The sequence below is a fragment of the Papio anubis genome, chromosome 11 (assembly GCF_008728515.1).
Source record: "Papio anubis isolate 15944 chromosome 11, Panubis1.0, whole genome shotgun sequence".
Lineage (NCBI taxonomy): Eukaryota > Metazoa > Chordata > Mammalia > Primates > Cercopithecidae > Papio > Papio anubis.
The window spans coordinates 100,144,038-100,169,956 of record NC_044986.1 but is presented as its reverse complement, the minus strand read 5'-3'; the positions used below and the strand labels follow the sequence as shown (position 1 = coordinate 100,169,956).

The following is a 25,919-nucleotide window of genomic DNA, read 5'->3' as shown; positions in this document are numbered from 1 at the left end:
AAATATGTAAAATTGTTTACAATGTAGAAGATAGAAAGAAATAGGGATCAGTATAATTAGAGCAGATTAAAAGCCAGCATGGGGGAATTAAGACTTGAAATGGGGCTTTAGGAAGGAGCAGGATTTGGAGTTGAGAAAGAGAAAATAGGAGGACCATTCTGCTTTTTGGCTCTGCAGAAATCCTGATTTAGGATCCTTTAACGTGATGTTAGGGCCAGTGGCAGCTTTGAGGAAATAGAATTTTAATATTAGTTTGCAAAAAAGACTGTAGCAATTGAAATCTCTTTATATGAGTAATTAATGGAAAAAGTACATCTTGTCTCTTCCTCTAGGTGTGTCTGCACAGCTTACCAGTACCCGGCACCGTCGGAACACATCCGTAGGAACACCGTTTTGGATGGCTCCTGAGGTCAGATAGAGTTTTGAGGGAGACAAACGTAATAGCTGATCCTGTCTGACTTTTCTTTTTATGTGTACTCTATCTCCGTAAGCATTTTGGAATATAACAGAAGAAACTCTCATGTGTGAGGGGGTACCTGGGAGGTGGTCAGTAAATGGGCTGTGAATGAACACATGAATCAGTGAAAGAGGGAATGAGTAAATCAGATGATGTAAAGAGAAACTACTTCCAGGTTTGTTTTTTCATTAAATTTAGGTGTTTACCGTGTCTCTGTGCTAATGATATTTACATTATATTTTAAAATTATAATAGAAATATAATATTATGAGAACCCCTATCCTTTGTGGGAGCAGATTCAGGTCCATTAACCTATATGGCAGGTTCCTGTGTTGAGACACTCTGCCTAGGGGCTATGCTTAGCTTTAGTAAATTCTTTACATCATTACCTTTGGGACGTTGCAGATAAACTGCTAAAATAGTTGAGGTAAAAGGTTTTCAAGAGTCATCTTCGCCCCCCATCACTATTAATGATTTTAATCTTTTTATGTTTATCACTTATAATGGACCCTTATTTTTGAAGACTGTCTCTACAACTGTTGGGGAAAGTGCTGCTATTTATCTCCAGTTTTCTAGGGAGTGAAGGGAGGAGAAGTAATTAATATACTATATTAATATTTTCAAATCTTATAAATAAATTTGAAGATTAAATGCTGGTATGCTGTTTTTATTTGAATACTTGTTTAATTATTACTTGCAAAACAAGTTAAAATGTAAACTTAGTACAAAATATGGACAGAGGATGAAGTATTTTAAGAAACTTAAAAAAATCCACAATGGATTAAAAAAATTTTTTTAACAGGGAGCATATCTTAGAATAAAAATAGAAAGTATAGTCATATAAGCAAAACCAAAAATTGAATAAGAGAATCTCAAGAGAGTTTCTTTAGAGTTTGTTTTGATATATTACTAGTGTTTTTTAAACTTACAAAAAAATTACAAAAATGAGAAGTTAATAAAAACCTAGTTACAATACCAAATATTGCATTTTGTTTGCATATATTATTAATAGGATAAATAATATTACATATAATATTATTGTATAATATCCTAGCTTTATGGGTTTTGTATGTTTATTATAACAAGCCATTATTCAATATTTAAATTTCCATTTAGTAAAAACACTTATTAATATGCAATTATTAGACAGTCATTTTTCTGATGTCAGTTTTATTATTAATAAACCTATAGTAGCACAGTAGGGCTTGAAAGTTCTTTCTGGCTTAGCAAACTATGGGACATAATAGATATGAAAAAAGGTTCACTACATTTTTTTTCAAGCTGTCATGGAAATACGTGTTTGAGATTTTGTTCTTATTATATTCATCTCTCTGTAATAAGTATTTTCTAACCTTGAAGAATATATTTTAAATAATCAGCTTTCTAGTTAATCAAGATATTCCATATCTACCACTCTATGGTATTAATAGCAAATGTCTAAGAATTAGAAAGCAATAAGGTAAACAAATATATGTATATATTCACCATAATGGCATAGAAGTATTTCAGTGTTTTTAGACCCCAGGAGGCAAGGTTGTTCAAATCAATTATCACTTGAAAAGTGAAATTCTTGATTTGGCATGTTTAAATTAAATTCTATATCAAAAGTAGTATTTGCTGGTTACATAAAGACATCCTCTGCCAGGATGAAGGGAACAAGGGAATTAGCGACTGTAGTAGGTGACCATACAACTTATCATACAAACCAGGACACCTTGGAGAGTGAAAGGGGATGATATTTATTATGATTCTAGGACTACAAGCATTAAACAAGAATGTCCCAGGCAAACTGGGACATAAATTCACCTGAGCCTATGGGGAGATATCCTCTGACCACACATGTAAATTCATAAAATAATGTATTATCCTGAAAAATAATTTTCCTTAGGAAAAAAATGATGGGGCAAAAGACATTATTTTTAAGCTCTAGCAAACAAAGTTATATTAGACAACAGAATAAGAAATTCATATGAATGCATTTTTAAATGTTTAACAGCTTTAAAGAGGTATAACTATAGAATTAGGTCATTTAACATATACAACATTCTGATTTTTAATGTATATTCACAGGGTTGTGCAGTCATCATCACAATCATCAAAAACGTTTTTGCTCCCCCTCAAAGAAACCTAGTAGTCATTAGCATTCACTCCTCATCTTTGCCTAAGCCCCCTTACTCTAGGCAACCATTAATCTATTTTCTGTCTCTGTGGACTGGCCTTTTCTGGATATTTTAAATAAATTGAATCATACAATATATGGCCCTGTGTCTGGCTTCTTTTACCTAGTGTAATGTTTTCAGGGTCAGCCATGTAGAAGCATGTATTAATGCATCACTCATTTTTAGAGTTGAATAATATTCCATTGTATGTATAGACCACATTATGTTTATCCATTTGTCAGTTGATGAATATTTGGGTGTTTATCACTTTTTGTTATTATGAGCAATATTGCTATGAATATTTGCCACATGAATTTTTAATGTAAAACTTAGGACTTTACTGTTTCCCTCAGTACTTCAGGCTATGATCTCTGATTTCAGCAGTTCACTCTCATGTGATATTGAAAATACTTTCATAGAAAAGGTTAAGAAGCACTGTGTATGATAATATCCCATCATACTAACTCTAAGTTGAGAAACTATTCTCTCTCTTTCTTTATATATAGACATATACATGCACATGCATAATTTATTTATATATGCATTTATTATTGTCCTTCAGGTACTTAGAAATGAATTGGTTAATGGTCTTCTTATTTTCCCATAAACTTGCCACCCACGCCAGAACCAGAATATTACCCATAGCATGCTCTGGCCTCTATCTCTTCATCTATTCCAACTCCTCACCTCCTCTCAAGACTGTCCTTTGCCCCATATGTTGTGTTTATCATTGCCTTCTTTTTATTTTTTTAATCACACTGATATGCTTATAACTAAACTGTTTCCTGTCATTGCCATTAGTGTCAGGTATTAATAAGGATTTATTTATGAAGGAGTCACCTTTCCTGGATGACATGTGTGTAAATGTTACCAACTGAATTCTAGTGTGCCCACAGATGGATTTTTTAAATGTGTTAAGCCTGATGTTAAGTGAAGTCAGAAGGTGAGATATCGTTTCCAAAAGGGCCTTAGATTTTTCACTTTGTATATCATTTTACAGTACTGTATTTAAATGACACAATTCTAATCTGTCATCATTCCAAAATTATTTTTTATTTTTCTTGTGGGTTGGCATGCACAAAACATAAAATTTTAAAAATGCAAGAAGATGATTCTTAGAATGTAAAGTTGAATTTCTTTTTTGTGTTTATTGATGTTAATAATTACCATTCACAATCAATCTGCATTTGTACTTAAACATTTACAACTAAATTGGGAAGTAATCAGTGCAATAATTTCTCTATATAATACAATCTTATAATATTACAAAAACAAATTCCTCTTTTTTCCTTGTCTCTCAATTACATCTTTTGATTACTGACATGTTTTTAAACCTGGTTGCAGTTTTACAATTTAGGGTGGCCTCAGATAGGCTGTTAGTAAAACTACATCAAGGTTTATTTTTATTCTGTTTTCTTTTATTAGTGGCTTAAAGCTTTTGCATTCCTCCAAACTTGTCTTATTCCTCCCTTAGGTAGCCTTGCCTTCTAGTTGCCAGTAGAGATCAAGGCCATCTAACTAGACAGCCCTCAAGCATGTTTACCTTTATTTCCTCCACTTTTAATTCTTCAAAAACATAGCCCTCATCTTTTCATTCCCTCAATAGATATTTATTGAGTGACTACCGCTGCCCAAACTTTAGTTGTGCATTTGATCCCATCCCTTTCCATTTGGGACATGATTTCTTTCCTCTTTTTGTTCTATATTTTCAAAAATATTTTTCATAGACTTCTTCCCTTATATTTGTAAACCTCCTAAGGTATTATCTGTTCCCAGAACAAAAATACTATTACTAATAATAATTTAATCTTTTATTCTCCTCCTAAGTTACTGCCTTCGTCTTTTCTTATAGCTGTCAAACTTCACCAGTTTAAATACTTAATGCTTTGTTCTAAGTATTTTATTACATGCTTGTTAAGGTCACAAAGTTCACCTTTTGGTGGTGTGGTTTTCTACTAGGTGATTGCGTGTGAACAGCAATTGGATACCACTTATGATGCCAGATGTGACACTTGGTCCCTGGGTATAACGGCCATTGAGTTGGGTGATGGAGATCCTCCACTAGCTGACCTGCATCCCATGAGAGCACTCTTCAAAATACCAAGGTCAGATGACTAACATTGGGTCCAGTATCTGCAGCCTGTTTTTCTTCCTCCAGCCACTGAGTGTTCATCATGCTCTTCATGGAGATGTTCAGATACATTCCAACAAGTTGGGAGCAGAAGAGCCTGGAATATTATTCTGCTTCTTCTGAGACATTGTATTTGTTCAGTAGTTGCATTTCCCTGGTCTAAGTAAAAGAGCTTTCTCTTGATACAGTGTGTCTTTCTCTCTTTTGCTAGGATTTGATCTCAGAAAATAGCAGTTCCTCTCACTCTTTTTCAATTCCTCAATGAGTCAGTGAGGCATCAGAGTCCATAGCCTGTGCAAGTGTTTTGCTTTGCTTTACCTACCAATCTAGTAATATTTTACTACTTGCTAAGATTTCCCTTCGTTCAGAACTTTAAAATAATATTATTAAGAAAATTATATATAAAATTTATCCAGAAAATAATGATTTTAAACATGTTAATATTTTGAATAGGTTAATATAAAACAATAAATTTAGAAGAATAACTTCTTTTGGTGCCATGAAAGCACTTGACTATTTATGTACCCCCCCACCCCTTCATGTGTGTATCAACAGATTTTCCCCTACTATCCTATTAACTAATTTCTTTAAATACTATTTTCTATGAGTGGTGGTTAGTCCCTAGATGTTTCAGATAACTAATGTGAAAAGACTGCCTATAATTATTAAAGGTGTTATTTTTAAATATATTTTTAAGGATTTTGCCTTAATTATAATGCAGTGCACACTCAGAGCCTGTGATGACAGGGATCCGAAACATTAGAATATTTGGCATCTAACTAAATTATTATAAGACCAAAACGTTTGAATTCATTTTTGCCTTTGAATTTCTTGTCCTATCTATATGTTCCAAATTATAATACCTTGGCTATATATCATCCTTTACATACTGCTTATTTTGTAAGTGGAGAAGCAACATTACAGAAAATAATGAAAAACCTTCTGTATACTAAATCTAAGACATTTCATTAATTTGGAGAAAGCAGGAAAAAAATCTGTAGTTTCTAACTCCTATTGTCATTCAGTATGTAAGGTGAAGTTGTGTACTGCCTTAGCTGCTTTAATTGTGGATTAAACCATCATATTTAGTCTGATGTTATTACTCTTGGTGATAATGCCACATGAAGGAAGGATGACACTGTTGATAGATATTGTACTTAGGTAACAGGCAATGTGCAAAGTAATTCTAGGAACTGCATCATCTTGGTTATTTCTTAATTATGTCTACCACCAGTGGACTTCCAAGAATACTGACTATGGTAATATGGAGAAAAAGAGGATCTGAAAAGCTACCCAGTTCTGAGTGTTCCGAAATAATCCACACTTTGTTATTCAAAGCAAGCCAATAAATCTCATAAAAGGACATTTTTAGGAGGACAAGAAACAAAACAACATTTCTGCAGAAAAGAATTACTTCTTTTAATGTGCAAATCAGCAATCTTCAAATTGTCCTCAGGATTGTGAAATGAGCTTAGTCGTGATCTGGAGTAGATGAGTAGCTGCACTTTTCTTTAATGAGCCTGTACAAACTGTACATTAATTTCATTATAAGCTATTTAAGGAGTAATGCAGAACTGAAGACAAAGTATTTCCATTTCGCTAATGAAAACAAAGAGCTGTTAGAATTAACATAAAGCAGCACTTCAGCAAATTCGACTATCATGGTTGATCAATGTTGCTTGATTGCAGAGTTAGATCAGCCTCATTTTCAAGTGATGTTCCTTTGTATTCAACGAATGTGCCAAAAAATATATTTGTTCAGTTTAAACTGAAAGGAATTAATAAAATTGTTAAAGCTGTATTCACAGCTTTATCGCTAATAATATTTTTCAGTTCCTTAACACTTTGTAACATGTTTCCTGCTGTGTGTCCAGTAACAACAGAACAACTCATAAGGGCATTCTGCTGTGCCACTCCCTGGCACGCTTTCCTTCATATTCCAAACAGGCCACTTCTGTGTTCCCTGGATGTTCCTCAGAGACTTCATTGGGACTCATAGGAAAAAGAAACCTTTTCCCCTGCATCTATTGTTTCTGTTCTGTTAAGTATTGATGTTTCCCCCTAGAGCTAGGTAAAAGCAAGAAAACTCTTTAAAAGAAAAAAATTAGTAGTTGGAAAAATCAGGTCATATGTTAAGTGCTTTCAGAGAAACAAAGATTGTGTCATTTTTGTATAAAGAAAGGTAATGATTTATCTGTCTTAGAATTGGAAAAAGATGGAATCCTTGATTACAACTGGCAGAACCTGTGATTGCATTAGTCTATCTCATTTTGCACTGACTGACCAATACGCAGAATCCAACACTGATCCTTATTTTTCTAGGAATCCACCCCCAAAACTAAGGCAGCCTGAGCTATGGTCAGCAGAATTCAATGACTTCATAAGCAAGTGAGTAAAAAGAGTGTTTTAAAAAACCAAAGAAATTCCCTCCTGCTATAACTAAATCTCCTCCTATTTCTTCTTATCTGTTAAATGGCCCCAGAGATTTCTATTATTTTCTTCAAAGGAAGCACCTATAGTGTCTTTTAAATGTTGGGCGAATTTATCATTGCTCAGATAATGGCCTTAGCGTCATGTTTATTCACTTATCAATAGTTATGCTTCTGTGGACCCTTTATAATCAATGGACATGTTCTTCTGTTCACCTGTGTTTTGCCTATGAGTGTCATTTCATATGAGATGGGTCTCAACATACTATTAGGTTTCGCTTCTTTATCCAACTTTATCGTCTGTGCCTTTTAATTGGGGCATTTAGCCTGTTTACATTCAATGTTAGTATTGGCATGTGTGGATTTGATCCTGTCATCATGTTGTTAGCTGGTTGTTATGCAGACTTGTTTGTGTGGCTGCTTATGGTGCCACTGGTCTATGTACCTAACTGTGTTTTTGTAGTGGCCAGTCATGGCCTTTGCTTTCCATATTTAGCACTCCCTTCAGGACCTGTTCTAAGGCAGGCCTGGTTGTAATGAATTCCCTTCACATTTGCTTGTCTGAAAAGGATCATATTTCTCCTTTGCTTATGGAACTGTAGATGCTTCCACACAAATCCTCAATGGAACTTAGTGTCTAATGTATTTCTTGCAGTTTCCCCTCTGAGAAACATTTCCTGGTTTCTGCCAAGCAGTTAGTATTCTGTCCTGGTTGCTATTGGTTTGGTTTCTCTTCCTCTATTAACATTGCCAATTGTATTTAGCTTACCTGTTTTGACATCTTTCTCTTTAACTAGACAGTAAGCAACTCTAGGGCACTGAACGTGCCTTACTTGTCACTGTAACTCCAGAGTCTAGCAGAGTGCCTAGTACACATTAACGATTTGATAAAGTTTTACATGAATAAAATAATTTCATATGTGACTCTTCTGAATACATACATACAATTACTACAGATGTCAGAAATTAATGCATTCTGTTAAACTAGAGGAAAACTAAGAGCACTTGTTCTTATTTTTTAGACATTGGCATTCTTATTCCTTAGCATATTTTAGCATTCCTGGGAAATATATTTTTGGTTAAACTCAATGAAATAAATTGCCTAATTACTATAATACCGATTAGAAATGGCACTGCTCAAGCCAAGGCATGAGTTTCATCTTTTTATGCTTTTTTCTTGTTTTTTAATATCCCCAAATGACAGCCCAATTTTCTCATAATTGTAGACTCTGTGAATTGCAGGGTTAAAGGGGTCTTGGAAAGTTGTACAGCCCAAGTTTATATCCAGAGGTTAAATCCTTCTCAAACATGTGCACTCAGTGGCTGCCCAATCAATACTTAAATATCTCCAGTCAAAATAATATTTCCCAGTTCAGCTCATTCTACTTTGATAAGCCTCACTCTTGAAAAGTTCTTCCTTAGACTGACCTGAAAGCTGTTTCTCTCTTGATTCCACCAACCAATTCTGGGTCTTTTACCCCTTGTGACCACTGAAAACTACTTGAGTCCTTCTTTTAAATATTCAAAGTCAGCTGTCACAGCTGGTTAAACGTTCTACGTTTGTTCAAATGCTCCTCCTGTGCTGTTGTTTCGGGTGCTCTCACTAGCCCTGTCCTTTCTCAAGAATATGCTCTGGTTGAACCTATCAAGAGGTACAACATGCATTAGTACATCTGCTGTATGACCTCAAAAAATACCTATTGACATGGAATTTCAACATCCTTAGCTGAGTGGCCTTCTCAATTGGGTTACCAGTTTTATCACATAGAAAGAAACAGATCAATTGAGAAGCCTTTAAAAGCATTTATGAAGGGAAACTGCATTGTTTGTTTTATTTTTTAGATAAGCATTAAACTATAATGACTTCATTGTCGTTTATCTGCAGCTACTGACTTGTAAAGGAGACTTTGCAGTGGAGACATTTTAATTACCACTATGCAATAATCCTTGCTGGGAGAGGACAGAAGTGGTATTTAGTTGAAAGTTGGTATCACTGCAGCTTAATCACTCACAGATGTGTGCACTTTCACAAACATTTCATCACATTGCAGTTTGCTATTTTTGAGAGATTAAAAATTGCAATTAATATATTTTAAGCTTGGGCTGAGCATTTGTGAGGAGCATCACTCTTGTGTGTTAGATTAATTTTTAGGAATATGAATAATAGTTTCAAAACTCTAACTTATCTAACAATTGCATGTTCTTTTTTGCCAGTGCAGGTGCTTGACTAAAGATTATGAAAAGCGTCCAACAGTGTCAGATCTTTTACAACATAAATTCATTACTCAAATTGAGGGCAAAGATGTGATGTTACAAAAACAATTAATGGAATTCATTGGCATCCATCAATGCATGGGAGGCACAGAAAAGGCCAGGTAATCAAATAATATCTTGATTCCAAAATCCAGAGATTATTGAAAGATTTTGAATAGTTTAATAATACATTAGTTTTTAAGCTGAATAAAATTTGGAGGTAATGGGGACTTACATGAAAAGTGAATGTCACCTGTTGAATTGCATCTCAATATTAGTAAAATTACCGGCAACACTTTTATTTTTTTTGAAATGGAGTCTCACTCTGTCGCTCAGCCTGGAGTACAGAGGCATGATCTCGGCTCACCGCAACCTCCACCTTCTGGGTTCAAGCGATTCTCCTGCCTCAGCCTCCCAAGTAGCTGGGACTACAGGCCCCTGCCACCACACCTGGCTAATTTTTTGTATTTTTAGTAGAAACGGGGTTTCACTGTGTTAGCCAGTATGGTCTCGATCTCCTGACCTTGTGATCCGCCCACCTTGGCCTCCCAAAGTGCTGGCATTACAGACGTGACAGGCAGCACTTTTTAAACAGGTTTTAAGAACAAAGAATGTAAACTTCAAAAGATCATTTTTGTGTTGGTATATGTTTTCTTGTATTTTCTGCTTTTCTATAAAGTAAGATATCTTAGATTTGGGATTAAAAAAACATAAAACTTGAAAGACCTTTTGGCACTATTATTTGTTCATTTTCCCTGGTTAAATTATATTTAAGATCATTTTAAATATCTTTGTACATCCTATTGGGATTTTAAACAGTATATAAGTTTATTTCAGGAAATTTAAAAGTCACAGAAAAATATACAATGGAAAATTAATCAAGTATAACATTTTAATCTGTAACCTTTTAATATCTTCTTTTTGGGTATCCTTTTTTTTTTTTTTTGAGACAGAGTCTCACTTTGTCACCCAGGCTGGAGTGCAGTGGCACCATCTCTGATCACTGTAGCCTCAACCTCCAGGGTTCAAGTGATCCTCTTTCTTCAGACCCCCCAAGTAGCTGGGACTATAGGTATGCACCACCATGCCTGGCTAATTTTTGTATTTTTAGTATAGATGGGGTTCTGCCATGTTGCCTAGGCTGGTCTTGAATTCCTGAGCTCAAGTGATCCACCTGTCTCAGCTTCCCAAAAGGCTAAAATTACAGGCATGAGCCACTGTGCCCAGCCAGACATTTTTAAACATTTTTAAAACAAAATTGTAATAGTATTATATGTGTCCCAGAGACTGTCTACTTTCACTGAATAGTGAATATCCATATAATTAAACATTCTTCTAACACAAAATTTTAATGGCTAGATAACATTCCCTTGCCTGACAATTTAATGATTAATTTAAATAATTCCATACTTTTTGGCCGTTACTGTTTTTACTCTATCAAGTAACTGTGTAATGAACAGAGTTGTACATTAATCTCTTACTGTTTTCTTAAGATAAATTCCTATATATGGTACTATTAAATCAAAAAATTATTAAAGTTAAATTTATAATTTCACTTTATTCTTGAGAATCATATTTGTTTCATCCCAGGAGCATATCACTATTTAAGGAGCTGGAAGAAGAGAATAGGACATTTCTTATTTGAATTCCTGTTGTGAATGTACACATTTAGTTCCCATTTGTTTAATGCCTGCTATGTGCCAGATTTTATGTTAGGACTTTATTATGTTATCTCATGTGATTTTACAACAAATCTGAGGAAAATATTTTATGATAACCCATTTTCACAGCTGAAAAAAATTGAAGTTGGCAGAGGTTAATTAACTTGCACAAGGCTGCACAGGAAATAAATGACTTAGCAAGGATTCAGATTCTGATCTTAAAGCCCAAGCTTTAATTCACAGGAGTAAATGAACTAATGATTGTGGATGATCTTGGGAGATAATAATCCATGCCTGTTTGAGTTTACAGCTTTGCTGCAGAGACAGACCTGATATACCTTTAATGAGGAAGAATTAGGTGACAAAAAGAAAGAAGCAGATGTGTAGTTTGTAATGAGGAGATAATCATGCCCATCTTTTTATCTTTGTGTAAATGTAGTTTCATAATCTGCTGCAACCTCATTCTTCCCAAAATAGACAACAAATAATCAAAATAAACAGAAATTGAGGTGTATTCACATTGTGTAGGAGGTTCAATGTCAAGAACTGTGAAGGATCTGAGATATTGCCCTACTTGCAAGCTAACAATTTGACCTGCCACAGTTTCATGAATGCTAGTAGAAGACACAAGATTCATGGATGAGAGACAAAGGACTTTACTACTCATTGCCAAACTGACAGCATGAGTTTATGTTCACACTGGTTCTCCTTGCCCGCTACAGTCCTAGGGGAAATGTGGAATAGATGGATGTTGTGTCCACACTTGGCTTGCCTCATAACTGGGAAACCCTGAACTTGGGAAACTACAATCTTTTAAAGGGGCTGCTTGCATGCTTGCCCAAATTTTGCCTTGGAGGAAGCATTACTTTACCATCCTGGACACCAAATAAAACTTCCATCTGTCCTAGAGGGAGACAGTGTTTTTAATTTCTAAGGCTGTTTGCTATACAAACATTATTGAAAATACAGTCTGGAACAAAAGCTAATATAAGACAGGCAGAAATTTGAGAGACCCATGAGTAATTGTCTCCCAGTGTTCAAGCATCATAAGAATGGCTGCACTACACAGCATTTAGATTGTCATTAGATTGTCATGCTTGTGCTGTAAGTTTCAGTGATTATTGGGCACAGTGTTATGCCCAACACTTTCTGATTCTGAGACACAAGATGTAGTCTTGTTTATCCTGTTAAAAATTGAGAATATGCTTTCAGTATGAGAATTCATGATATACTCAGTTATGGAAATTTTTCAGTTGTTATTTTAAGTATTGATCCTCTCTCATTCTTTTCACTTTTTATTCCTGAGACATACATGTTGGAACTTCCTATTTTACCTCACCTGTCTTGCAATTTCTCTGTCACGTTTGTCACTCATTTATCAATCTCTGCTACAGTCTGAATGAATTCTTCAAAATTGTTTTCCAGTTCACTAATTTTCTCATAGAACTGGGCCTAGTCTAGATATCTTGTATACCAATATTTTTTTCATGCTGATATCTATTATACATCAACATCTATATTTTTCATTTCTATAATTTTTTGTTAACCACTCTTTTCATATCTGACTTTTCATATCTGGCTATTCATTTTTTCTTTTGGGGGAAAGTAATTCCATTTTTCTTCTCTTTGATCTTAAACATACTTTTTAACAGTAACTCTCAGATTTGCATTTCAGCACAGGTGAATTGTCCTGATTATTGAGTTCATTTGTTTATTTAATATTTGGTTTCCTTAGTCTAGGGTTCAGAACTTTCGTTTGCTTTCTCATCTTGAGTGGGAGGTTTTCTATTTTGATTTTTCTTTCCTTCTGCATTCTGTCTATCTGGAGGGTTTTGCCTTTGCCATTACTGGTTTCAAGATTCCCCAGGGCCCATCGTGATTTGAAGGAAACTGCAGATCTAGTTACTGAGCCAGTGAGAAGTAGATCTTCTGTCTCTCCATCCTGCCATCTCAAGCACCTGGCTCCGTATAAAAGGAAGAAGCGGCAGAGATTTTTCAGTCTTTTTCCCAGGCAAAGAACCCCACCCTCAGCCCCATTCTTCCCACCACATCTCGGTCAAGACCTTCATTGTGAATGTGTGTTTTAGTTCCTTTACGCTCCAGGCCTCTTTTTCCCGTTTTTGGTGCCTGACTTCAAATCAGCCTATAGTTTCTGCCCTCTTACCTGGTGTTCTTGTTTGCTCTGTTAGGTCCACTCTAATGCTCATCTTGTTTTAGAAAATATCTTTGTCTTTTTAATTTTATTTTTTAACATGTAAGAAGTATTTTATTTTTTACAAACATATGTTTGGAAGAGGTGGGAGTTGAACTTGAATTTTTACCCACAACACTCTTTTGACCATGGATCTTAGTTCAAAGGAGGAGGAAAGATTTTCCTGCCCTCAGCATGCATATTCACACTAGTCCCAAAGTGTCAGACTTACTCAGGCAAAAGAAAAGAGGCTTTGTTATGCCGCTGGTAACACATTAAACAAAAGCTGTCTTCTTGAAGATCATGAAAAATAACTTGATTTGTCACAGTTTCTGATGTTGGTAAAATGGATCAAAAAATCTGATTGTATTAAATCTACATAGCTAACTCAAAGCTGACATTTTTCTTTTTGTACATGATATTATCCTTTAGAATTGAATTGAGGTATGTGCTTGGCAGGATAATTTTTTTAAAATTAAAGATTCAGCTTTAAAGAAAACTGTCCTAATATAAATTGAATACAAACTGAATACTTTATAAACTTCCTTGTTGGGAGGAAGTGGAGTATTGGGAGATACTGTGGAATGGATATGAGAACTTTCTATTTTCAGTCAAGACCTGAATATAAAACACATCACTTTTCTAACTTATTCAACTATTCTGAAGAATTAAGACCATGTCGTAATACAGTCCTCGAAAAACAGGAAAGCATTTTTCACATGAGTTAAAATTGACAATGTTAGAAGGCAGACTAAATTGGTAGAAACTCTAGTTATAAAATTATTTAAAATAAAATTTTTCTTATGAATCCAGTATTTTTAAACTGTTGACTATCTGATTTAATAGGAATAGATAAAAGTCATTTGTAACTGAAATGTGCTATTCAGAATTCTTGACGAAAACAATAAAAGCCCACTTAAAAAGTAAAGCAGTTTAGTGGACAGTGTTGGATGGGTCAGAGAATGGAGAGGATGGGAGAGAGCCAGGTTTAGTCATGAAAGCAGGGGGCTTCAACTGTCCTTCCTCAAGAATCATCAGCTAAACAGCTGCCACTGAAAACCACCCACCTGCCTCTAACATTGCCTGCCGTGACACTAGTTTCTTGAATGCCACATCCCACTCAAAATATTTGTAAACTGACTTTGAGCTTTATGTTGCTTCCTTGAGGTTCTAAGGTCCATACTGGACCATCTGATCGCCCACACGTAGGTTACAGGTCTACACAGGTGGTGAGAGACACTTGGTCTCAGCTCACTTCCAGTTTCTATGTGAGAGGCAGAGTCCTGCCTGCTAACCATTTTGAAATTTCTTCCCCACAGCAGACGGGTATTTTTGAGCTGCTGAAGCAACAGATGGATAGCCATTATATGGAATATTTTTTATTCTATTTCATTCTATTTTAGAGACAGGGTCTCACTGTTGCTCAGGCTGGCCTCAAAATTCTGGGCTCAAGTGATCCTCCTGCATCAGCCTCCTGAGTAGCTGAGCTTACAGGCACAAACCACCACATCTACCTCCTGTACGGAATATTTAACACTTCCTACAATTCCTTCTTTTATATGTCTTGAATGTTTGCCTAAAAATACTATTTAAACTATAATTGTCATTCCTTGTAAAGAAAATATCTAACCCAGCATCTACTTAAATGATAACAAATTCCAAATTAAAACTTCCTTTTTTTGAAAGTCATATTATTAACATGTTATCATCTTACATTTTCTTTGTGTTGTATATACAATGCAAAATAACTTTAATATTTTACTTGATACTCTCAACATGCTAGTGGCAATTACCTTTGACATTTATAGATTGTTATATTTTGCATATGATTTTGTTGAAATAAAAAGGATTTAGTAACTCCTTTTTCTTACTAATGTTGGTTTCTTAGACCAAAAATACTGGCTGTGTTTGTGGTGCTGTTGTAACTAGTCCACTTGTCCTGGCATCTATGATTTTCAGGCCAGAATATAAGGCGTATTTGAGACATATGTGGAAGGATTAACAAAGGAAATCAAACTAAAAATTGACTATCAAATCAATGTTAAAAGTACTTGCTGGGTGCAGTGCCTCACACCTGTAATCCCAGCACTTTGGGAGGCCAAGGCGGGTGGATCACGAGGTCAGGAGTTCGAGACCAGCATGGCCAACATAGTGAAACCCCCTCTCTACTAAAAATACAAAAAATTAGTCAGGCGTGGTGGTGGGCGCCTGTAATCCCAGCTACTTGGGAGGCTGAGGCAAGAGAATCACTTGAACCAGGGAGGCGGAGGTTGCAGTGAGCCCAGATCATGCTATTGCACTCCAGCCCAGGCGACAGTGGGAGACTCTGTCTCAAAAACAAACAAACAAACAAACAAAAAAACCCAGCCCAAGCTGTCAATTCCTTATTAGGTGTGGGACTTTATGTAATGTAAATTTGCTCAAATAGGATTTTGATTTTACAAAACAGAACAATGAAAAGAGAAAACAAATCAATAGGAAGTAATAATAGGGTCCTTCCATGTGGCACAATGCGTGACTCCATTTTATGTTCTATTTTCTGGGCAAGATAATTTTTCTTTAATGGCTGTGACTATGTCATGGTGAGAATTATTCACCCATTGGAACATGTATGCTTTTCCTTAAGAATGCTATCCCCATTGCTTTACTAACAATTATATTTTCAATTCCCATCTCCATGTGACTGAAAGATACTTCAAACTCAACGTGTCCAAAATTAAACTTGTGATATTCCATCTAAAATGTGTTATTTGTTCCCTTTCTTATTTTATTTTATTTGTTTTTTTTGAGACAGGGTCTTACTCTATCACCCAGGCTAGAGTGCAGTGGCATGATCTCAGCTCACTGCAACCTCCACCTCCCAGGTTCAAGCGATTGTCCTGCCTCAGCTTCCCAAATAGCTGAGATTACAGGTGCCAACCACTGTGACGGGCTAATTTTTGTATTTTTTTTTTTTTTTTCAGTAGAGATGGGGTTTCACCATCTTTGCCAGGCTGGTCTCAAACTCCTGACCTTGTGGTCCACCCGCCTCGGCCTCCCAAAGTGCTGGGATTACAGGCGTGAGCCACTGCAACCGGCTGTTCCCTTTTTTATTAATGACACCACCACTTATCTCATTATGCCAACCAGAAATCTAGGGATTATCTTAGCCTATTCCTCTCTCCTACTTTTCATTTTTAGTCCAAACCAGGACTAAATTTATTACGATCTCACTCAACATCAATTGTGCTATAATCTTTGCTACCCTAGAAATCATGGATTGAGATGACTTCCATGTTGTCTCAACATTTGTTGAGGCCATTGTATAAAGGTCTGGATAAAGGTTCTCCACAGGGGTCTGACAGCTGAATCCTTTATAGAGCCTGTGCTCTGGGGCTAACTTTTTAGTAAACAGGATAAGACAAGCACATAAATAACCATTATACAAAATTTCAATCCCATTTTCACTAGCAGGGGCAGGACGGCTTATCCAGGAGGTGGCCTTTGAATCAGCACCACGAGGGATAAACTGGACTAAATCATGTGAAGATAGAGTTACCACAACATGAACATTATAGCTGGAAAAACAGCCTGAGCAAAATTATGAAATCAAGGATAAGCTGACAGAAAGGCAAGCATTTAATCAAGCTGTAAGGGGAAAACCCAGAGATAGGATTGGAGAGGTATACTGAGACCAGATCCCTGAGAGCACTGAAAGTCAGACTGAGAGGTTTGACCTGTGTCCATGACAGCCCAAAGTGGGGAGTACCCCATTGCTAGCTCTTAAGCCACCTGTGCCCTACTGTGCACCAGCCTTTTGTTGGTTCTAAAAGGTAAATTATGGATATACCAAGACAGACTACAGCAATAATTTTGGATTCATTTTGCTTGTTCCCAGTATGACCATATTCTCATACGTTTCTTCCTAACTTTAAAATTTTTATGTTTTTGAAGGTAGGGGGAGTTGGTCCCAACTGTGTTTAATTATTGTCTATCTCTAAATGTGCTTAATTGGGTCTTATCCTTCTGCCATCTTCTATTGCACAAGAGTAGGTGTCCAGCCGTTATTACAGACACTTGAATCCCAACCCCTGCCTTGGACTGCCAGGACGGCAATTCCACTGTCTACAGCAGCCCACTCAAGCTAGGGACCCAGACAGGAGTATTTCTCTTCACTTAGTTCAGTGTAAGTTGATTCTAATGGCTCCGTAGATGAAGGACTGTAAGTGTCTCAAATTAAAATTAGAAACAGAAGAGCACCATTCTGGAAAACAAGATAACCCAGAGTTTGCTTTTATTCAGATAGGAATCGATCATGAATCAAGAAACTGGGTAATGATAGCTCCATCATTAAAATACATGGCCATTTGCTATGACCAGATCTAGTTGCTAGTCTAGAAAAAAATAGAAAAGGAGCTACAGATCACATAAAGATAATTCTATTAATAATATTAACAAAGGCTGATGTTGACTCTTGAGTGTTGAAAGGATGATGAATTTGCTTCAAAATTATAGTATATATTTAATAAGCTGTAATAGGCAAGACAGGGGCTAGTGTCTGGATATTTATGTATTTAACATATTGATATATATTTAATATTGGTATATATTTAATATATGTGGACATTTGTTTCTATGTTTTTGTGTTTATTTTTAAATGGATTGTGTGTGTGTGCACACACATCATTTGTGCTTATATTCTAAGTAAGATTTTATTTTAGAAGATTCCCATCTTATCTTGGCTAAAATAAAAGGTAAAGGAATTGTCCCTGTCAGTGCTAGAAGGAAAAGTCTCATAAAGGAATATACTGGTAGCTGTGTCCATCCAAGATGGACAACTCAGGAAGAAACAGATAATGCTGGGGAATATAGCAAGGATCCCTCTAGGACTAGGAAATTTGGAAAATATACAATAACCTACCCTTTCCTGTCTTAAATATTTCCTTATGTCAGTCTTCAGTACCTCCTCTTCCAGAAAAGCTCCCAGAATAGAAACTAAGTGGCTTTTTAATGTGGTCTCCAGGAATTTTAAAAGGAATAGGAAATTGAATAATTATTGCCTGGAGAAGGCCATTGTAAGTATCTCTGTTCCTGAGTAGCATTAAATAAAGGAATTCAAGTAAATAAGAAGAAGCAGTTGCTGATACTACAAAAGAACTGTAAATAATTCTAAGAATAAGTTACATTGTTGCTTCAAAATGAAACAGCGTAAAGAACCATGGTGCAATCTGCCCACTTGTGCTAAACACCTTGTTCAGTTCCTGTCTTTATCATGCCACTTCCCCCCTGCCAAATAATTACACAATCATAGATTATTATTGCTGGAAAGGAGCTTTGAATGTGGATCCTTATTTTAGAGATCAGGAAATTAAATCTCAGAGAAATTGAATCCTGCCTTCTGAAACAATAGCCAGTTAATGACCAGCACAAAGTTGTAACTCAAGTATAATGATTTTCAGACTAGCTCTTTTACTAGTTTCTCTTTTCCTCAGTAGTGTTAGAAGTTGGCGGTCACAAAACTGATGGACAGATTTTGTTTGAGCTACTTTGTATGGTTTACTCACAATGGGCATTTACACTTAAATTTTATTTTATTTCTTTGGTATACTGCAATTAGAGTTTGCATTACTAAGTAGAATATTCAATGGTCAAGGAATCTTTGTTCATGTTTTCCCTGAGCCTTTTTTTTTTTTTTTTTTTTTGAGATGGAGTCTCACTCTGTCACCCAGGCTGGAGTGCAGTGGCACCATCTTGGCTCACTGCAAGTTCTGCCTCCCGGGTTCACGCCATTCTCCTGCCTCAGCCTCCCGAGTAGCTGGGACTACAGGCGCCCGCCACCATGCCCGGCTAATTTTTTTGTATTTTTTTTAGTAGGAATAGGGTTTCACCGTGTTAGCCAGAATGGTCTCGATCTCCTGACCTCGTGATCTGCCCACCTCAGCCTCCCAAACTGCTAGGATTACAGGCGTGAGCCACTGCTCCCGGCCCCCTGAGACTATTTTTTAATTAAATTAAGGATACAGAGTGTGGAAACAACTAAGTTTAAAATGGATATCTAACTTATCCTTGAAATGTTTGGGAAATAATAATTTAGGAACTAGGTTTAATGACACATCGATATGGGTGTTGACAATCATCAACATAGTGATATTTTCATTTCTTTTGGAAAGAGTCCCTCATACCTATGATGAGTTTAGGGGTTTGCCTATGTTATTAGTAGTCAAGCTCTCAGCAGGGGCCAACAAAACTCTGCATTCAGTGAAAAAAAGGCCTGGACCATTTTCTCTAGTAATTAATAGTATGAGTTGTACTGCACTCTGAGACTTTTTAGCCTATTTTGTGTGCTCTATGTGATCTACTTTTCAGTTTTTAGTTTCATTTAGGCTTAAAATGGCAAGTCGTCAGTGGCTCCCATCATGAGTCACTGATGACAGTAAGTGTTCCTATAAGGACCAACTTGCTCATCTCTCCCTGTGGATCCACTGACATTGTAGTCCCTGAGGCCACTTGCTGGTTGCTGAACCTGCTATGTATCTTCATTCCTCTCCATTTTGACTCATGGAGTGTTCTCTCCTTGACATCTCACCCACCTTCATTCTCTTCTTGGGAATATACTTAAAACCAGTCTCCAACTGTTGGCACCTTTGAGAAACCTTTCCCAGAAGTTCCGAGTACGTGTTTACACTTTCTTTCCTCTGTGATCATACGTCACTTTGTTCTTACTTCAGTTTAGACACACCTGGGATAGAGTCCCAATCCTGCCGTCTATTAGTCTTGCCATGAACTAATTTTGTGACTCTGTACAAGTTACTGAACCTCTTAGACACAGTTATACCCTATTTATAAAATGAGGACACCAATAACACCTACCTGGTAAAAGTGAGAGAATAAATGAAATAAAATAAACACCATGAAGCACCTGTACAACATTAGCAGTCACCAGCATTTTTGGATAGTTACATGCATCTGTATTTTACAAATCTTAATCATCTATGTCTCCAGTGCTGAGTCTAGTAATTTGCATGTAGTAAGTGCTCAATAAATATATATTGTTTGGAATTGAAGAGTTTGGGTTGAGATCTGAAATAGAATGCCTTGATTTGGCTTTATATGTTCAATAGACACAATTAATAGTGCGTTTAGCTATTTATTACTTACTGTGAGAAAAAAATTGGAGAACCAATTAACATGGAAGATTTTTTGAGATAAAGGTTTTGAAATTTTGTTCTAAATTTTTTAAATAGATACTTCCAAATCTATTTTTATATATGGTGAGAGACAGAGATCTAGTATCATTCCTTGGCATATGTATACCCAGTTTTCCCAACACCATTTATTGAAGAGATTGTCTTTTCCCTGCTGTATGGTCTTGGCACCTGTATTAGTCCATTCTCACACTGTTCTAAAGAATACCTGAGCCTGGTAATTTATGAAGTGAAGAGGTTTAATTGATTCACTGTTCCTCAGGCTGTACAGGAAGCATGATTGGGGAGACCTCAGGAAACTTACAATCATGGTGGAAGGGTGAAAGAGAAGCAAGCACATCTTCACATGGTGTCAGGAGTGAGAGAGTCAAGGGGGAAATTCTATACACTTTGAAGCAACCAGATCTCATGAGAACAGCAAGGAGGAACTCCGCCCTCATGATTCAGTCACCTCCCACAGGGTCCTCCCCCCAACATTAGGAATTATAATTCAACATGAGATTTGGGTGGGGACACAGAGCCTTATCAGCACCTTTGTGAAAAAAGAGCCCACTGTGGGTGTATGGACTTACCTCAGCATTCTCTATTCTGTCCCATTGGTCCATGTGTCCATTTTTATGCTAGTGCCCTGTTATTTGGGTTACTATGCCTCTGTGTAATTTGAAGTCAAGTAATGTGATTCCTCCAGTTTTGTTCTTTTTTGCTTATGATGGCTTTGGCTATTCTGGGTCTTTTGTGGCTCCATATAAATTTTAGCATTGTTTTTTCTATTTCTGAAGAATGTCATTGGTATTTTGGTAGGGATTGCAATTAAATCTGTACATTGCTTTGGGTAGTATGGGCATTTTAACAATAGTGATTCTTCCAATCCATAAACATGGAATAGCCTTCCATTTTTTGGTGTCCCCTTCAATTTCTTGCATCGATTATATAGTTTTCATTGTAGAGATTTATCACTTCTTTGGTTAATTCCTAGGCATTTTATTTTATTTGTAGCTATTGTAAATGGTGTTACTTTCTTGATTTCTTTTTCAGATTGTTTGCTGTTGGCATATAGAAATGCTACTGATTTTTGTACGTTGATTTTGCACTCTTTACTGATTTGTTTATCAGTTCTAATAGTTTTCTTGTGGAGTTGTTTAGGTTTTTTCAAGTATACCATCATATCCTCTGCAAACAAGGATAATATGACTTCTTCCTTGTCAATGTGGATTCCCTTTATTTCTTTCTCTGGTCTGATGGCCCTACCTAGGACTTTCAGTACTATGTTGAATAACAGTAGGCATCTTTTTCATATTCCTGATCTTAGGGAAAAGGCTTTACATTTTTCCCCATTCCGTATGATACTAGTCATGGATCTGTCATATGTTCCCTTTTATTTTGTTAAGGTATGTTTCTTCAAAACCCAGTTTTTGTCATTTCAATTGATGCTTAATTTTTCACATGGGTTTTGTCCTTCATTCTGTTAATATAATGTATCACATTGATTGATTTGCATATGTTGAACCATCCTTACATCCCTGGGATAAATCCCACTTGCTCATAATGAATGAGTTTTTGTTTGTTTATTTGTTTTGAGATGGATTTTCACTCTTGTTGCCCAGGCTAGAGTGCAATGGCATGATCTCGGCTCACCGCAACCTCCGCCTCCTGGGTTCAAGTGATTCTCCTGCCTCAGCCTCCTGAGTAGCTGGGATTACAGGCAGACGCCACCTAAAACAACAAAAAAAGCTAATTTTTGTTGTTGTTGTATTTTTAGTAGAGACGGGATTTCTCCATGTTGGTCAGGCTGGTGTAGAATTCCCAACCTCAGGTCATCCGCCTGCCTCAGCCTCCCAAAGTGCTGGGATTACAAAATGTGTAGTTGAATTTGATTTGGTAGTATTTTGTTGAGAATTTTTGCATCAAGATTCATTTGTGATATTGCCCTATAGGGCTTTCTTTCTCCTCTACTTTTCAGAATAGTTTGAGGAGGATTGGCATTAGTTCTTTAAATGTTTGGTAGGTGTCAGCAGTGAAACCATTGTGTCCCAGGCTTTTTTTGCTGAGAGACTTTTTATTATGGCTTTGATCTCATTACTTCATATTGGTCTGTTCAGGTTTTGGATTTCTTTATGGTTCAATCTTGGTAGATTGTATGTGTCTAGGAATTTATTTATTTATTCTAGATTTTTTAATTTATTGACATACACTTGCTCCTATTAGCTACCAAAGATCCTTTGAATTTCTGTGGTATCAGTTGTAATGTATCCTTTTTCAATTCTGATTTTACTTAATTGGGTCTTCTCTCATTTTTCTTAGTCTGGCTAAAGGTTTGTCAATTTTCTTTATCTTTAAAAAATCAATCTTTTGTTTAATTGATCTTTTGCATTGCTTTCTTCATTTCAAATTCGTTTATTTCTGCTCTGATCTTTATTATTTCTTTTCTTTTACTAATCTTGAGTTTAGATTGCTCTTGCTTTTTTAGCTCTTGCCTACATCATTAGGTTGTTTGTTTGAAGTTTTTTTTTTTTATGTAAGCACTGATAGCTATACATTTCCCTCCTATTACTGCTGTCACTGTATTCCATAGGTTTTAGTATGTTGTGCTTTCATTATAATTTTTATTTCAAGAAATTTTTCAATTTCCTTCTTAATGTCTTCATTGACCCATTAGTTGTTTAGTAACATGTTGTTTAACCCTGTTCCTGTTTTTTTTAAGTGCACCTTGCTGCCATTGCTCATTTAATTTTACGTAAACATACTTTTTGAGACTGCAGCAAATCTGACTGATTTTCAATGTGAAAATAAAATATAAGAACTCTTCTTGGAGTTATTTCAAAACAGAACTAATGTTAGAGTAGTCTGAACCATCAGAATTGTCTATTTTGGAAAAATCAGATTCATCAAATGAATCTTCAGCCAACAATTGTTCAAGAACGATGTTAACATCACTTGGAGGGATGCTACGCTTTCTAGGATTTGACATTTTCAGCAATTGAGAATTGTTATATTTTGTAAATGAAAATACCACTACCAAAACCAGAATGCTATAAATAGAATGTTATCTTTTGTTTCCAAAGTCAATATACAAGAGAGATGCAAAAATAATAATAAAGGCAAAATACTTCACAGCAAAGTTATCTTAGGGTAAACACTGCAGCTACAAGCACCACCAGCAAGTATTGATGGGGTAAATGGAAAAAGAGTTAATTTCTATGTGTTTGTATAGTTTCCAAAAATGCTCTTGTTATTGATTTCTAGTTTTGTTTCATTGTGGTCAGAGAAGATGCTTGATATTATTTCCATTAAAAAAATTGTAAGATGTGTTTTGTCACCTAACATATCATGTATCTTTGAGAATTACCCGTGTGCTGAGAACAAAAATGTTTATTCTGTAGCCACTGGATGAATGTTCTATAAATATTTATTAGGCCTATCTCATCTATAATGCAGATTAAGCCTGATGTTTCTTTGATGATTTTCTTTCTGGAAGATCTATTCAATGCTGAAGGTGAAATATTTAAGTCTCCAGCTGTTATTTTATCGGGGTCTATGTCTCTCTATTTAGCTCTAATATTTGCTTTATATATCTGGGTGCTCCAGTGTCGGGTGCATATATTTACAATTGTTATATCCTCTTGCTGAATTGACCTCTTTATATTACATAGTGACCTTTTTTTTGTTTCTTCTTATAGTTTTTGTCTTGAAATCTATTTTGTCTGGTGTAAGTATAGTGACTCCTGCTTTTTTTGGTTCCCATTGGCACAGAACACCTCTTTCCATTCCGTTATTTTCAGTCTATGTGTGTCTTTTTTTTCGTTTGGGTGGTGGTGGTGGTGGTTGTTTTTATCCATTCAGCCACTCTATGTCTTTTGATTGGAGAGTTTAGTCTACTTAACTTCAATATTATTATTGATAAGTAAGGAATTACTCCTGCCATTTTGTTATTTGTTTTCTAGTTGTTTTGTGGTATTCTCCTCCTTCTTTTCTTCCTTGTTCTCTTCCTTTTAGTGAAGGTAATTTTCTCTGGTGGTATGATTTAATTTCTTGCTTATTTTTTGTATAACTGCTATATGTTTTCTGATTTGAGGTCATCACGAGGCTTGCACATACTATCTTATAACCCATTGTTGTAAGCTGGTAACAACTTAACAATGTTTGCATAAACAAACAAGCAAAATGAAAACTAATAAAACTCTACACCTTAACTTCATTCTTCTGCTTTTTAACTTTTTGTTGTTTCTATCTGTGTCTTATTGTACGGTCTATGTCTTGACACGTGATTGTAGTCATTGTTTTTGATTGGTTCATCTTTTAGTCTTCCTGCTTAGCAGTAATTTACCATAGTTACAGTATTATAATATTCTGTGTTTTTCCTTGTATTTACTGTTACTAGTAAATTTTGCACCTTAAAATGATTTCTTATTGCTCATTAAAATGCTTTTCTTCCTAATGGAAGTATTCCCATTAGCATTTCTTGTAGGACAGGTTTATTATTGATAAAATCCCTAACTTTTGCTTGTGTGGGAAATTCTTTATTTCTCCTTCATGTTTGAAGGATATTTTTGCTATATATACTATTCTAGTGTAGTACTTTAAGTATGTCATGTCACTCTCTCCTGGTCTGTAAGGTTTCCACTAAAATTTCAGCTGCCCAATGTATTGGAGCTCTCTTGTATATAATTTACTTCTTTTGTCTCACTACTTTTAGGATCCTTTCTTTATCGTTAACCTTTGGGAGTTTGATTATTAAATACCTTGAGGTGGTGTTCTTTGGATTAAATCTGCTTGGTGTTCTATAACCTTCTTCTTCTTGGACATTGATATCTTTTTCTAGGTTGAAAAATTATTATCCCTTTCAATAAACTTTCTACCCCTCTTTCTCTACTTCCTCTTTTAGCCAGTAAGTTTTACATTTTTCCTTTTTGAGGGCATTTTCTAGATCCTGTAGTTGTGCTTTATTGTTTTTTATTCTTTTTTCTTTTGTCTCTTCTGATTGCATTTTCAAATAGCCTGTCCTAAAACTCACTAATTCTTTCTTCTGCTTAGTCAAATCTGCTGTTAAATCTGATGCATTCTGTAATGTCAATTGCATTTTTCAACCCCAGAATTTCTGTTTGATTATGTTTAATTATTTCAATCTCTTAGTTACATTTATCTGATAGAATTCTGAATTTCTTCTCTGTGTTATCTTGAATTTCTTTGAGTTTCCTCGAAACAACTATTTTGAATTCTTTGTCTAAAAAGTCACATACCTTTCTTTCTCCAGTATTGGTCCCTGGTGACTTATTTCATTAATTTGGTGAGGTCATGTTTCCCTGGATAGTTTTGATGCTTGTGGACATTCATCTATGTCTGCACAATGAAGAGTTAGCTATTTCTGATAGTGTTTGCAGCCTGGACTTGTTTGTGCCTGTCTTTCTTGGGAAGGCTTTCCAGGTATTTGAAAGGACTTGGTTCTTGTGATCTAAG

The 25,919-nt window shown here is 35.7% G+C and overlaps 1 protein-coding gene across 10 annotated transcripts in view; it reads left to right on the top strand.

Moving 5' to 3' along the window:
• Positions 1-25,919, top strand: part of MYO3A (myosin IIIA) — a 262,251-nt gene that overhangs the window by 75,117 nt on the left and 161,215 nt on the right. For all 10 annotated transcript variants that reach the window (XR_004177076.1, XM_031652455.1, XM_031652451.1 and 7 more), the window contains 4 exons: positions 333-409; positions 4,576-4,721; positions 7,070-7,135; positions 9,396-9,551. Coding sequence is in view for 9 of the 10 variants with exons in the window: in XM_031652455.1 (XP_031508315.1) it covers positions 333-409; positions 4,576-4,721; positions 7,070-7,135; positions 9,396-9,551 (445 nt within the window). In the remaining variant the exon portion in view is untranslated. The remainder of the gene's footprint in view (positions 1-332; positions 410-4,575; positions 4,722-7,069; positions 7,136-9,395; positions 9,552-25,919) is intronic.